Consider the following 12,776-nt stretch of genomic DNA (forward strand, 5'->3'; position numbering starts at 1 on the left):
TTCATTCAATCTCTCTCTCCCTGCCTTCCTCTGCCCCCCTCTCTTCATGCCCCCTCACCTCTTATTTCCCCAATTCCTTCCCATTCCTCATTTCCAGCTACCACCACCTCTATACCAACCTGTAGTTCCTGTATATCTCGACTTCTGTAGGAAACCTTCCTAGTGTTGATATTATTCCCAATGTCAGGCTGTCCTCCTAGCTCTCTCTTCCTATCTGCATCAAGTCCACCAAATTGGGCAGTAAACATGAAAGCGACACTCTTCAACTATAGCCCAATTCTCAATTCAAAACAGTGACCCACACATCTAGCCACTTGATAATTCTAATCTCTTGGACTCAGGTGAAATGCAACCTCCTTTTTGAAGCCTTCTCTGACCTCTAAAGCATTTTGTCCCTACTACTAATATAGCACTTATACTATCTTGTGCCTGTATCTGTTTCCCCAGTAGACTGAGCTCCTTAGGGGTCCCTGGGTGGCTCAGACATTTTTGTTTGTTTGTTTGTTTGTTTGTTTGTTTGGCTCAGGATCCTGGGATTGAGCCCACATCGGGCTCCCTGCTCAACGGGGAGTCTGCTTCACCCTCTCCCTCTACCCCTCCATTCACTTGTGCTCTCTCTTGTGCTCTCTCTCTTTTTCTCTCTCAAATAAATAAATAACATCTTGGGACTCCTGGGTGGCTCAGCAGTTGAGAGTCTGCCTTCATCTCAGGGCGTGATCCCTGGGTCCAGGAATCAAGTCATACATCGGGTTCCCCGCAGGAAGCCTGCTTCTTCCTCTGTGTATGTCTCTGCCTCTCTCTGTGTGTCTCTCATGAATAAATAAAATCTTTTAAAAACAAACAAACAAACAAAAAACAAACAAACAGAGATCCCTGGGTGGTGCAGCAGTTTGGCGTCTGCCTTTGGCCCAGGGCACGATCCTGGAGACCCGGGATCGAATCCCACGTCAGGCTCCCAGTGCATGGAGCCTGCTTCTCCCTCTGCCTGTGTCTCTGCCTCTCTCTCTCTCTCTCTCTCTCTCTGTTTGACTATCATAAATTTAAAATAAATAAATAAATAAATAAATAAATAAATAAATAAATCAATCAATCAATCTTTAAAAAAAAGATTGAGCTCCTTAAGGGTCATTTATTTCTATATCGTCAAACCAGCTCTGTAAATAATTATTCATGAAAGAGGATAGGGAGTGTGTGTGTATGTTGTATAATAAAGGTGTTCACCTCTGTAACAGCAGAAGTCCCAAAGGACTGACTTTGTGTCTTCGGAAGTCTATAGAACAGTATGTTTGTTATCAGTAAATAACTACAAATTTAACACTGAATTTGTCTTTTAGGAAAGAAGGCAGGACCTCCTGGGCCCAATGGCCCTCCAGGTCCTCCAGGCCCTCCAGGACCCCAGGGACCCCCAGGGATTCCAGGAATTCCTGGGATTCCAGGAACAACTGTTATGGGACCACCTGGCCCTCCAGGTCCTCCTGGTCCTCAGGGACCCCCTGGCCTACAGGGACCTTCTGGTGAGTTCCTCTGTCTCTCCACCTGCCCCAGGCTCCTTGCAAGTACTTTAAAAGAGCAGGAGTGGGTGATCCTGAGAGCAGTTTCCAATGGTGGTGATGGCTTTGGTGAGCAATAAGAAAAGCAGGTCTCCCAGGTCAGTGGGAAGCTAGGAATTGGACAAGCCAGTAGGGCCTGACTTACTCTAACTTCTTGTGTATACCAACCTGTCAAGGACAGGCCACCTGTTCTTGACCTTCCCGTCGTAAGTCCTCCCTGATTCTGGGCCTCCCTGCAGTGAGCCAGTAAACTCATACATGCCAGAGCCAGTGGCCCTGAGGGTTTATACTAGATTTCCAGTGGGGGATGGATTTAGTTTGCTCTGATTTCCAACATCTAATACTACATGTTTATGTCTGACTGGAAACAGGGGAGGAATGTTGGGGACTGGAAAAAAATTACAAGCCCTAGAACAGTCTCATCCTATGAACTCTGAAATGCCTTTCCCAGAAAGGTAGACAAGTAGTCACTGGTGATCAAAGAGCTGGAAACTTTTCAGCCACTTGGGCTGTGGAAGAAGCAAGTGCAGCCACTAAGACTGAGCAGTCAAGTGCCTCTTGCACTACATCCCCACACACACATTGCCCATTCAGATAGCATTGGATCTCTGTGCATCTTTCCCCTTGGACCCAGAAGGGCATCCAAAAGGTATAGATGCCAATCCAAACCTGCCTAATTGGAACTAACAGGAGTCAGCCTGCCAGGGCTTAGGTCAGTTGTTATTTCTTTCTCCTGCTCCCCTCTTGCACCTTGGGGCTTTAAAGAAATGGACTCTTTATGCAGCTGATTTCTCTAGGTCCAAAAATTCTGTAGCAGGACTTGGATTCTTCGACTCATAGTTCAAATGGGGCTAATCAGCATTAGTGTGACCATAAGAGATGGGAGCTGGGGAGGGGGTTTGTTTGTATCCAATCTTTCCACAGATCTTGAGCACTTCCTATGTGCAACAGATATATTGATAAGTGGTCCCTGTTCTCATGAAGTTTATGTCCCAGAGGGGAGAGAGATGATTAAAGAAGTAAGATACTTACAAATGGCAATGCTCTCTCTGAAGAAAATAAAGGGAGCCAAAGACTAAAGCAAACGGCACAGTCTCGGGGTCACATAGTGACAGGAAGGCACTCTCACCTGTCTCTCCCAGCGCAGAGTGAAGCTTGCCCTGGGGCCAGCATTACCAAGAGGCCAGTTTACCTGCTGGACGCTGAGCCCACTGAAGAGGCAGGTCAGGGAGGAGTAAGAGAAGTGAGTGGTGTCCTCTCCCATCCCAGGGCTTGGCTGCCCAGAGCAAGTCTTACCACCACTCACTGCCTAGCTGAGGAGATAGGGAAGTAGAAGCATGCCCTCTGATTGCCCTGTCCTATTTTTCAGGTACTGCTGATAAAGCTGGACCTCGAGAAAACCAGGTTGGCTGGAAATGGCTCTCTTCTGGGGAGGAGGGAAGGCCACGAGGCTAGAGCCACCTTTGAGTGGCTCCCTATTAAGTTTGCTGAGACTCATAAAAAAAAAAAAAGTTTGCTGAGGCTTTGTTTTGTGTGGATATCCTGGAGGTCCAGAGGTTGTTCACTCACAGCCCCCTCCCATCTCCAGGAACAGAAAAGCTTTGCCCCAGGGCCCGCCTGTAACTACCTGTAACTAAGGAATCGAAGCCTTGCCACAGACATTTTTTCCCATGCACAGAAGACAGTGGGTCACCATAGCCAGGCTCAGTCGTCCGCAGAAATGAGCTGCCAGTCAAGCCTAGCCACCTGAGCCTCCGACTTCCCACCCACACCAGACACCTTGTCAGCACTCAGACTGCCTGGGATCTGGAGCTTGAAAACCAGTCAACCAGCTCCAGGCCAAACCCCGCCTGGGTTTCTGCCTTAATGGCCTGAAGGGCTCCTGCCTTGTCTTTGAGCTTCCTAATCTGTTTCTATTGGCAAGTTCTGCTGCCTTTGCCTTGTCTCATGTCAGACTCTCTTACTACAGCTGTTTGGCCACAGTTAGAAATACACACAGCTGCACAGTGCTTGATGGCTTGCAGAGAATTTTATATCCATCACCTCATTTGATCTTCCAGTGTCCCCCTGTAAGAGAGGCCAGACAGAGATTCTTAAAATCCCCATTTCATAGTTAGGGAAATGAGGCTCAGTGGCATTCCACTCTCCTGAGGTCACCCAGCCAGGCAGGAAGTGACGGAGCTACAAATCACAGTACCAATCACCAGCAGATCCCAGGTCCCTGGCATCCCAGGACAGGAGAAAGGGATCAGAACTGGGAAATGAGATTGGAAGCCAGAGGGGGAAACATGTTAGCTGGTGGCTGAATGAGCATTCAGTGACTACTCTCTCTGTCCTTATCCTCCCAGCCAGCTGTGGTGCATCTACAGGGCCAAGGGTCAGCAATTCAAGTCAAGAATGGTAAGAGTCAAAGTAGGCTCTCCCCTAAGAGGAGCCCTCCGCCCTCCCTCCTCCCTCCGCCCTCCCTCCTCCTTCCTCCCTAGGGGCAGCAGTGGTCTTCAAAGAATCACAGCCTAGCTACTGCCTGGTCCCTGAAGGACCCTGGGTGGCAGGGGCCATTCTCTGCTCTCTTTGCGCTCTACTGGCTGTCCTGGGTAATTACTTGCACCTAGACCGGTTCTAAATGCACATAAATTGCATTTAGAATCACGGGTGGAAGAAGCAGAAAGGGACTTGATATATCACCAAGATGGGGAATTCTAGGTAGATGGAGGTTTGTATCAGAGTCACCAAGGAAATTTGTGTAGTTCGATTGACATTTTCACGGTACAAACTAGAGAAGGTAAAACTACAGAAAATTAAATTCTTCGTGTCTGATGGGTCTCCACGGAAAATGGGTGGAGGGAGCATTTCTAGGGAGGGGGGTGGTTGTGGAAGGGAAGGCATGCTAGACTCTCCAGGGGGTATGGGATGCTAGTACCTATAAAAAAAAAGGCGGGGACAGATTTAAGGGGATTAAGAAAACTGATTTAATGTAATCCCTGCATTTAAAAGCTGGGGAACCAGAGTCCCAGAGAGAATGGATCATACGGTAAGAAATCATACTGCCTTATATTTGTCCGGTACTTTAGAGTTTTCAACATGCATTCTTTTGTCTTTCATTTTATGGGATCCTCACAACAGCCAGTGATGTAGGTATCAGCTCCTTTTTGCAGAGACAGAAGCTGAAGCTTAGAGAGGTTAATTAACTGGCCCAAGATTTCAGTTGACTGTAGGAGCTGGCATTCAAAACTATGTCTGATTCTTTCCACGGCACTATGCTACTTCAGTGATGTGCGTACCACTCTACTGAATGATTAGGTTCATTTTCTCCCCCAAAGAAACATGAACATTCATTAAAGAAGAGCACTTTGAAATAATGTCCAGTCCCCAGGGTGTACACAGCCTGGAATGCATGAACCCCCAGGAGCCTCGAGAAGCAGCAAGCCAGCCAAGATGCCAGATGCTTACAGAGCTTGAAGTGGGAGGGGCTTGGAGTGCAGACAGTAAATGAAGGCTAAGAAACCTGCTGCATGGGGACAGATCCTAAGAGTCCAGTCAGTCCTGAACTGGCTGTGCTGAGCTTCCTTAATGATTGGGCTTAGCTACATCCAGGACTGCTACCTGGATGCCTGCACTTTAATTTCCTCCAGAGTATAAGTAGGGACAGAATAGTGGCAAAACCCAAGCAGTCCTGCTAGGACCAGGTGCCTGGGGCCCTGGGACCCTGGGGCCGTGGATGGGCCATGATCACCATCTGTCCATGGAGAAGTGAGGCTGCCAGGAAATAGATTTGCCTGGATGGACAGGTGGCCTCCATGCTTATTCTATGCCAGAAGCAACAGAGTTCGCTCCCACTACCACACAACAAGACCGGTTCTAACCTCTCTGGGCCAATCCCTTGGAGTAGCTTATGCTGATATTTAGCTCTACCAACAGCCAGAAGGAGGGGGGGAGGAAAGACATCATGCAGAGCAGTCATTTGGAGGGACAGACCAGGGCATCTCCTCCTAACTCCTATCCCACCCGCTGTCGCCTCGAGGGAAGATGGCCACCTATTCCAGGAGGTTCGTGTCTTCACATCTCAGAGAGGCAGGCCTCCTGAGACTAGCCATAGAAGGACATTCACAACTTCTCAGGTGAAGAATGGATGGTTTTGAGGGGTAAAGGCCCCCAGGGCTTGGACTCTCTCCTCTGGTGGTAAGAAGGAACATCCCTCTTTCTGCAGGATTGAAAGGGAAGCTTTTCCTCTGCCTTCACACACTGGCTCTCACTGTCCAACAAAGGTGACAGGACTTGCCCTCTGCCCTCAACGGGGTTGGGCTGACAGATGCTTCACCAGGGGTGCAACTCCCAGACCCCCTCACCAGCCCCTGAGCTGGTTCTAGTGCTGCTTAGTGGTTTATCTCTTACTCTCATAAAGATCCCCCTCTCCTATGGGGCCTTATTTCTGTCAGTCACTCATTCCAGCTGCTATGAAGTATACCTCACACGCCCCCACCACCGATCCCTAAGGTTCTCCAGGTAGACATTTCCTTGGGCTGAGTGGTTTCATGGGGGACCCAGGGAAGCCTTCCAGAAAGGACTGGGCATGAAAGCACTGTGAAAAAGGAACTTTTAAGGAGATGAACAAAACCCACAAACGGATAAGACAGGAGAAGGACTCAGGAGCTATGGCTAGAGAAATAGAATACAATAATAAGACCTAGCCTGCCACTCAGTGTCTGAATTTTGCCTGTGCAGGCCCTAGAACAACAAAGAAAATAGGGCAGCATGCCCACTCTCTTCTTACCCTCACCCCCAATTCCAGCTAGAAAGTGTTAGTTAAGGACCCTTCCAGATAGAGGGGTCAGGAAAGGAGAGAAGGAGACAAATAAGTGGACCTTGGGGGCCTGAGACATGCCTGGCAGCCGCTTGACAAACAGAATACTCTATCTGCTTCCACATGCTGTTCTTAAAGCTTGGCCTCCTGGCCTAGCCACTTGGTGTTGGCACTGGGATGGGGGAGGTGCCACTCGACATCTCTTGTTTCTGTTGCCCAGATTATCCTGACATGTACTGAGTGACTGCCCTTCTCTCATACTGAGATCTTTCAGGTGGAGTGCTCAATGACTGGTCTCGCATCACCATGAACCCCAAGGTGTTTAAGCTACATCCCCGCAGCGGGGAGCTGGAGGTACTGGTGGACGGCACCTACTTCATCTATAGTCAGGTAGAAGTGAGTACGGTCTTAGGCCTAACTCTTCTTGTATCCAGAATGCAGATCCGTTGCAGGCCACATAGGGGCACTGTGGAGCCAGCCAAGACCTGCTAACCTCCTGCTTTCTGGGGTGACTGGGGTGGGGGCCCTACACTGGGAGGGAGTGGAAAGGAGAAAAGAGAGAAGGGCCAGTTGGAGTTGGGGTTTCCTACCGTCCCCCTCCCCACCACGGCCAGTTATTGTTGAAAAACTGCAAAGAGACCCCTCCCACACTCTGCCATCTGACATTCCCCTGCTGAGCTCCAGGCCCTGATTTCCGACACTGAGCTGTTGAGCTCCAGGGCTAAACTTGATCTCTGATTCAGTGTATATCCCTTGAAAGTCACTGGCAGAGCAGCTGAGCACCCCTTAGCCCCCCAACACCGCTAGCTTTACATTAAATAGTGCTCCTGCAAACTGTCTCTCCACCTCAAAAACATTTTTGACAGGGTTTCCTTCCTCTTTCTCCCATCTGCTTATCTCCCTCTCTGGGTCTCTGTCATTTCTTCTTCCACCCCATCATCACTCTCCCGGCCCTTTTGGCCCTTGGTTTTTGTCCTTTGCCTGCCCAGCCACTTCTACCCCTGTTGTTTGCTTCCCCTGGGGTGCCTCCTCAGAGCTAGAGGTAGATGAACCCTGAGGTTGAGCCTTCTGTGGGGCGGGCAGTAGCAGGCAGATGGACAGGACTACGGAGTCAACAGAAGGGTCTCACGGGAGAGTGGCCGGAGAAGGTGGGTTAACAAGCATTTGCTCAGCCCATCACCAAGCATCCTGGCACAGCTTGGGACCTGACCCAAGAAATCATAGGCCACCTGGATACACTACTTGTCCTGAAGAGCCAACGGAGGGAGCAACCTTTCATAAAGTGATTTAGGATGACACTTTGGAGGGGTTCCCAATCCCCAGGGGGGATATGGGTGTAATCCAAATGTCCTATAGGCCATTTCTCCTAAACTCCTTTTATTGGGGGGGGGGTGGATCAAAGCTTGGGGTGGGATATTTTCTGGACCCAGAATAGAATTGGGAGTGGCCTCATACCTTGAGCCCCATGAAAGCTCGGAAAATCCTCCCCCTTGAAACCAGGCCATTGAACGTATGTTAGCACTTCCTTTGAGCCACAAAGTAAAGTTAGGGGCCTGGGTTTTGTCCTTCCAAATTCTGCAGCTCATTTGTGGTGGATAGCACCACCATTCCCCTCCCCTGTCTCCCTGGATCTGTTTCTTTAATCATCAGAGGGCCAAGGGACACTGTAAAAATCAGTGAGAGAAATTCAGTCATGGGGGAGGGGGAGCTGCAAGCTGAGTGAGAAGCTGTCCTTCAAGAGTTTAAGAAATGGCAAGTTGTCACAGTGACCTCTCTGGGGAATCAGAGACTTCTAAGATCAGACACAAAAAGTCCTTGGGGCATGGCACTGGACGTTCATGTGTGTTCATTCATCTGTAGCACTGATTGAGCACCTAACGCGTGCAGAACACCCTGCCTCCTGCCAGGGCTGAGCCGGGTGGAGGGCAGGAGAGCTACCCAAGACAGAAAGGTGTGGTTCCTGCCCACACAGAGTGAAGGACTGGTGTGCTATTCAAAAGCGATTTGCTTTGCCCCCTGAGCCCCACCGAGTAGGGGAAGCGCAGCGTATAAGCCCATCATCACCTTGCCTTCCTGTTGAGCAATGAACACCCCCTCAGGTGGCACTGGCACCGCCCCCCATACACACACAGTGTGCTGTGCTGTGCCAGGAGACAGCTCAGCTGAGTCTGAGCTGGTCCTGTCTGTTGGTTGCAGGGAAGGGCCCCACCCTCTGCTTCCCCTCCCCCCATCCCTTCTTGTTGCCTCTCACCCAGGTATACTATATCAACTTCACTGACTTTGCCAGCTATGAGGTGGTGGTGGATGAGAAGCCCTTCCTGCAGTGTACCCGCAGCATTGAGACCGGCAAGACCAACTACAATACTTGTTATACTGCAGGCGTCTGCCTCCTCAAAGCCCGGCAGAAGATTGCGGTGAAGATGGTGCACGCCGACATCTCTATCAATATGAGCAAGCACACCACCTTCTTTGGGGCCATCAGGCTGGGTGAGGCCCCAGCATCCTAGACTCCCTCCTGTTTTCTGCCCCTGCCCATGCCCATGTCCCAGGTTTGGGAGCCAGGACTCCCAGAACCTCACAGTGCTGCTGTGGAGTGAGGTATGTGGGTGTTGCAGCCACAGAGATCAATACCCCAGTGCTATTTATTCCCCAGTGACTCCAGGATGACAAGGCCTGCTTAACTTTTCAGAATGACCTTGGATTAACAGGATGGTTGACGGGGCCCCAGGGTTTGCAGGAAGCAGGACCCTCTTCCTCTGCTCCATGTCAACTGGATTATGGCATGACTCTTCAACCTTCAGGTCCCTGTGGTCAGAATTACAGTTTCTTGCACTAAAATGGGGTTCCAGGGCAGCAGGCAAGAGAAAGCAAAGGTGTACTCCAGACTGTGGGGGCAAGCCTCTGATCCTAAGGGGCTGTTGTTCCTCTCTTGGGTAGGGCTGGGGTCAAGAGTTGGGGGGAAGGAGAGTGTTGAAGCCAAAGCAGAGGGGCAGGGAGGGGAAAGGCAGCCACTTGCGGCAGAGACCTAGGGAGAAACCGACCAAGCAGGCATTCTGGGAAGTGGAAGCCTTGCTGATCCACGAGGTGGCCCTGCTGGAGGGTCAGAGGGTCGGAGAGCTCTTCCTACTCAGGCTGAGAGCCACTTGGCAGCTTGCCGGGCTTTGGGGACAAGGAGGTTTGCTCTTCTCCAAGCAGTTGCAGGGAATGGCCACAAACCCTCCTGCACAAGAACCTGAGGGCAAATTTGGGGCCACACGTCTTTCACTTTGTTTACAGCCACGTTCCATGCTCAGAAAAATCTCTGGGTCCCCTCCTGATCGCCCCCTTTCCCAGCCTGACCAGAATTCCTGTCTTCTTTCTCCACAGAGCCTACCTCTGTCTAAGACAGGTGCCTCACCTGGGACTTGTGCTTATGTGAGTCTGGGATACTCTTTCAATGACCTGGGCACAACGAGACTTTTCTGTTTATTAAGCAATGCAAATATTCATCTAGTCAACTTGTGTCTGGGGACAAAGTGTTGGACTGGATGACCTCTGGGAGTCCCTTCAAATTCGAATATCTAGGCAGCTTCTATGATAACCTAAGAAAATTCACAACCCCTAGCCTGCTCCTCCTAGGCATCAGCAAGGCAGAACTTTTCTGCCTGACCTCAAAAGGGCAAGAAGTGAGATAGGACAGTGGGGTTTTGTTTTGTTTTGTTTTTTGTTTTTTTGTTTTGTTTTGTTTTGTTTTTTTTGTTTTGTTTTTTGAGTTTGCTGTGACCCAGTGGCCATTAGCCTAGTCCCTACCCAAAAGGACAGCAGCTGATGCCCTACTGACCCACCTTGCTTCACTCTGGCTTCAGAAAGCCACAGCAGAGTCACCAAAGATTCCAGTGCTGGTGGTCTGATTCTAGGCTCAAGAGAAGCCAGCATCTAGGCATTGGGCAAGGCTCTGCCCTGTAGTCAGATCCAAAGACACCTCCCCACCCCCTGACCCCAGCTTCCCCACTGGATCATATAATGGGACCACTCAAGGGCCTTATCTCTAACTGCCTGGGGCCAGCCTGGTTTCTGGATGACGGGTCTAGCCCAAAGCTGGGACAGGCCAATCTTGTACAGTGTGCTACTTTAGCTCCCAAAACAAGTTACCTTTGAGGGGATGGGCAAAAGCCCCTTCAGGCAGCTAAAATCCACCAAGAACAGGTACTCATTTCTCCACTGTGCCTTCCCTTTCCAAACAATTGTAATGCTCAGCCCTTCACAGGTCAGGGCCCAAGGTGGTGGGCTATGCCTCCATTGCCTGGTTGCTAATGACAACCTTGCAAACCAATTTGGGGTGGACTTTTGGCATGTGTCTGGCCCAGGCTCCTGTAAAGTGCCTTAGGCAGTCCTCAGTTGTAGCAAAAACGGAAGGGAACCTCTCCTTCATATTTGGAAAGTACTTTCTCTCTCATTATCTCCTTTGATAATATGATGAATCCCATTGTTTAGACAAGGCTCTCAGAGGTGAAGTGCTTTGACCAGGATCTTAACCAGTTTAAGCCTCAGACCTGGCAGGTCTAACTCCAAAGCTATGCCATTATGCTGCAGCATTGAGTTGAATTTGTGGTCTAGAGAGAACCAATAAAAATGGGAATAAGGACCCAAAATTCTTCAGTGTCCCAGAGAGAAATGCAGAAATGCTCATTTTCATTTCTTGATGTTCTTTTGGCTGCCAGGGGCTTTGTGGCAAAAGAGTAGGACATTTCTTTGGGAAACACCCATAAGCCTTAGAGCTCTTTTGGTCAGAGGAATTGTCTTGGTACCATGTCTAAGCAGCAGGCCTCCAGTACCCACCGAACTGTACCCCTTATGGTCTTCCACCCACCCAATGAATGACCCAACCACCCATCGTGTACGGAAACCCCTGCCACAGGCAAAGTTGTCCACTGGTTCCCCTACAGACAGGTTATGGGAGCTAGTCCACTTCCCACAGCTACTAAGGGACTCCTTAGCCCTTTCTCTCCATACCACAAAGAGCTTTGTACCCCCAGGATATCTCCTAATGGAGGAAAGACCTGAGAGAGGACTGGCTCTAAAGCCAAATGTGTGTGAGGAGAGGGAAGGAAAAGGCTTCTTAATTGTACCCCTAAGGAACAGTCTGACACCCACCCTGTTGTCCAGGCATGGAGGGGATCATAGTGGGAATAGAATTTGCACAGGGAAAAAAAAGAATTTGCACAGGACCCTTTAGCCATTATGAATCCTCAAAAGGAACTAGAGGGGGGGAAGGTGATGAAGGAAGCAATAGACAGCTGGGGAGCCCTGTTGCAGTGAAGTCATTGACAAAGTGATGAAGCAATTTACTAGTAAGAGGATGTGGAAATAGATTTACAGTCTGGAATTGCGCTGACCTGAGTTCACCAGAGGGCCAAGGCTAGCATAGAGAATGGGGATGAGGACATTTGTGAGCAAGCAGATGGCAGAGGTTTGAAGGAGAATTGCATGGCGGAGGCCTTTGCCAGCTGCTTGGGCTTCGGCAGCCAAAGCTGGCATAAAAGGCAGCCATTGGGGGCTGCTTGGCCACTGGTTTCTTGGGAAATGTAGTCTTTGCCTTCTGTTCCCCTGCATCCATCCTGAGCCAAATTTCTTTTGCTAAGCAGGAAAGGGCCAGGAACAAAGACTTTGATCCATGTGTGAGTATGTGTGTTTTATGTAACTTCCAGTGGATGCAGATAGATTTCAGAGAAATTTAGAGCGAGAACCAGAGGCCCAGAGATGGAAGGCGACCTGTCCAAAGTGAACAAGCTGTGACCTACAGACTCAAAGGAGTGAGGGGGTGGAGCAGTCTCTGTCCCACGGGGACCCCTCCTTTCTTCTGCCCAGAGACTCAAGGCTAGAAGCACTCCCTTTCAGGAGCCTGGCAGGGCAGGGAAAAGGGCAGCTGCAGCTGCCACCAGAACTCTTATCCCCGAGACATTCTCCCTGCTCCGGTCTCTGGACTGGAAGGCTCTGGGCTGGCCCAATACCAGGAAGTTCTGAGGCTCCCATGGCATTGCCTCAGCCTCCCTTCCCTGCCCAGAGGCTCCCCTAGGCCATGTGAGCACAAAGAAGGAACCTATCGTTTCTTTTCATTCCTGTCAGGGCTTTCTCCAAAAGGACTTGGGGTATGTCATTTCTTGATCCAAAATACTTCCACCTGGGGTGAGGGGGTGAGCTTTGTGGTAAGAATGGCCTGGAGTAGGCCCAGTGCTGCTTTGGGGGGGGGGTTCTTAATCCAGTGTGAGATACTATGTATATAAACTATATATAATGTATATAAACTGGGATGTAAGTTTGTGTAAATTAATGGTTTGTTCTTTGCAAATAAAGCTTTTTCCCCCCTTGTTCTTGAAATGGACTTAAATATGCCCTATATGGCAGGTGCTTCTTTGCAAGCATTGCCACACATGAGCTAGGGTAAG

The 12,776-nt window shown here is 49.9% G+C and overlaps 1 protein-coding gene across 5 annotated transcripts in view; it reads left to right on the forward strand.

Annotated features, from left to right (window-relative positions):
- The window catches only part of EDA (ectodysplasin A), a 435,453-nt gene extending 422,745 nt beyond the window's left edge, over nt 1-12,708 (forward strand). Inside the window, exons 4-9 of one of the 5 annotated variants that reach the window (XM_025466087.3) lie at nt 1,335-1,514; nt 2,920-2,954; nt 3,899-3,950; nt 6,617-6,747; nt 8,607-8,838; nt 9,718-12,708. In XM_025466087.3, the coding sequence (XP_025321872.1) occupies nt 1,335-1,514; nt 2,920-2,954; nt 3,899-3,950; nt 6,617-6,747; nt 8,607-8,838; nt 9,718-9,734 (647 nt within the window). In that variant the 3' untranslated portion in view covers nt 9,735-12,708. Of the gene's footprint in view, nt 1-1,334; nt 1,515-2,919; nt 2,955-3,898; nt 3,951-6,616; nt 6,748-8,606 lie in introns of all 5 variants that reach the window. The other 4 variants (XM_025466089.3, XM_025466090.3, XM_025466086.3 and 1 more) reach the window with 4 other exon arrangements.
- The last annotated feature ends 68 nt before the right edge of the window (nt 12,709-12,776 follow it).

The sequence above is a fragment of the Canis lupus genome, chromosome X (genome assembly GCF_003254725.2).
Source record: "Canis lupus dingo isolate Sandy chromosome X, ASM325472v2, whole genome shotgun sequence".
In the NCBI taxonomy this organism is placed as follows: Eukaryota; Metazoa; Chordata; class Mammalia; order Carnivora; family Canidae; genus Canis; species Canis lupus.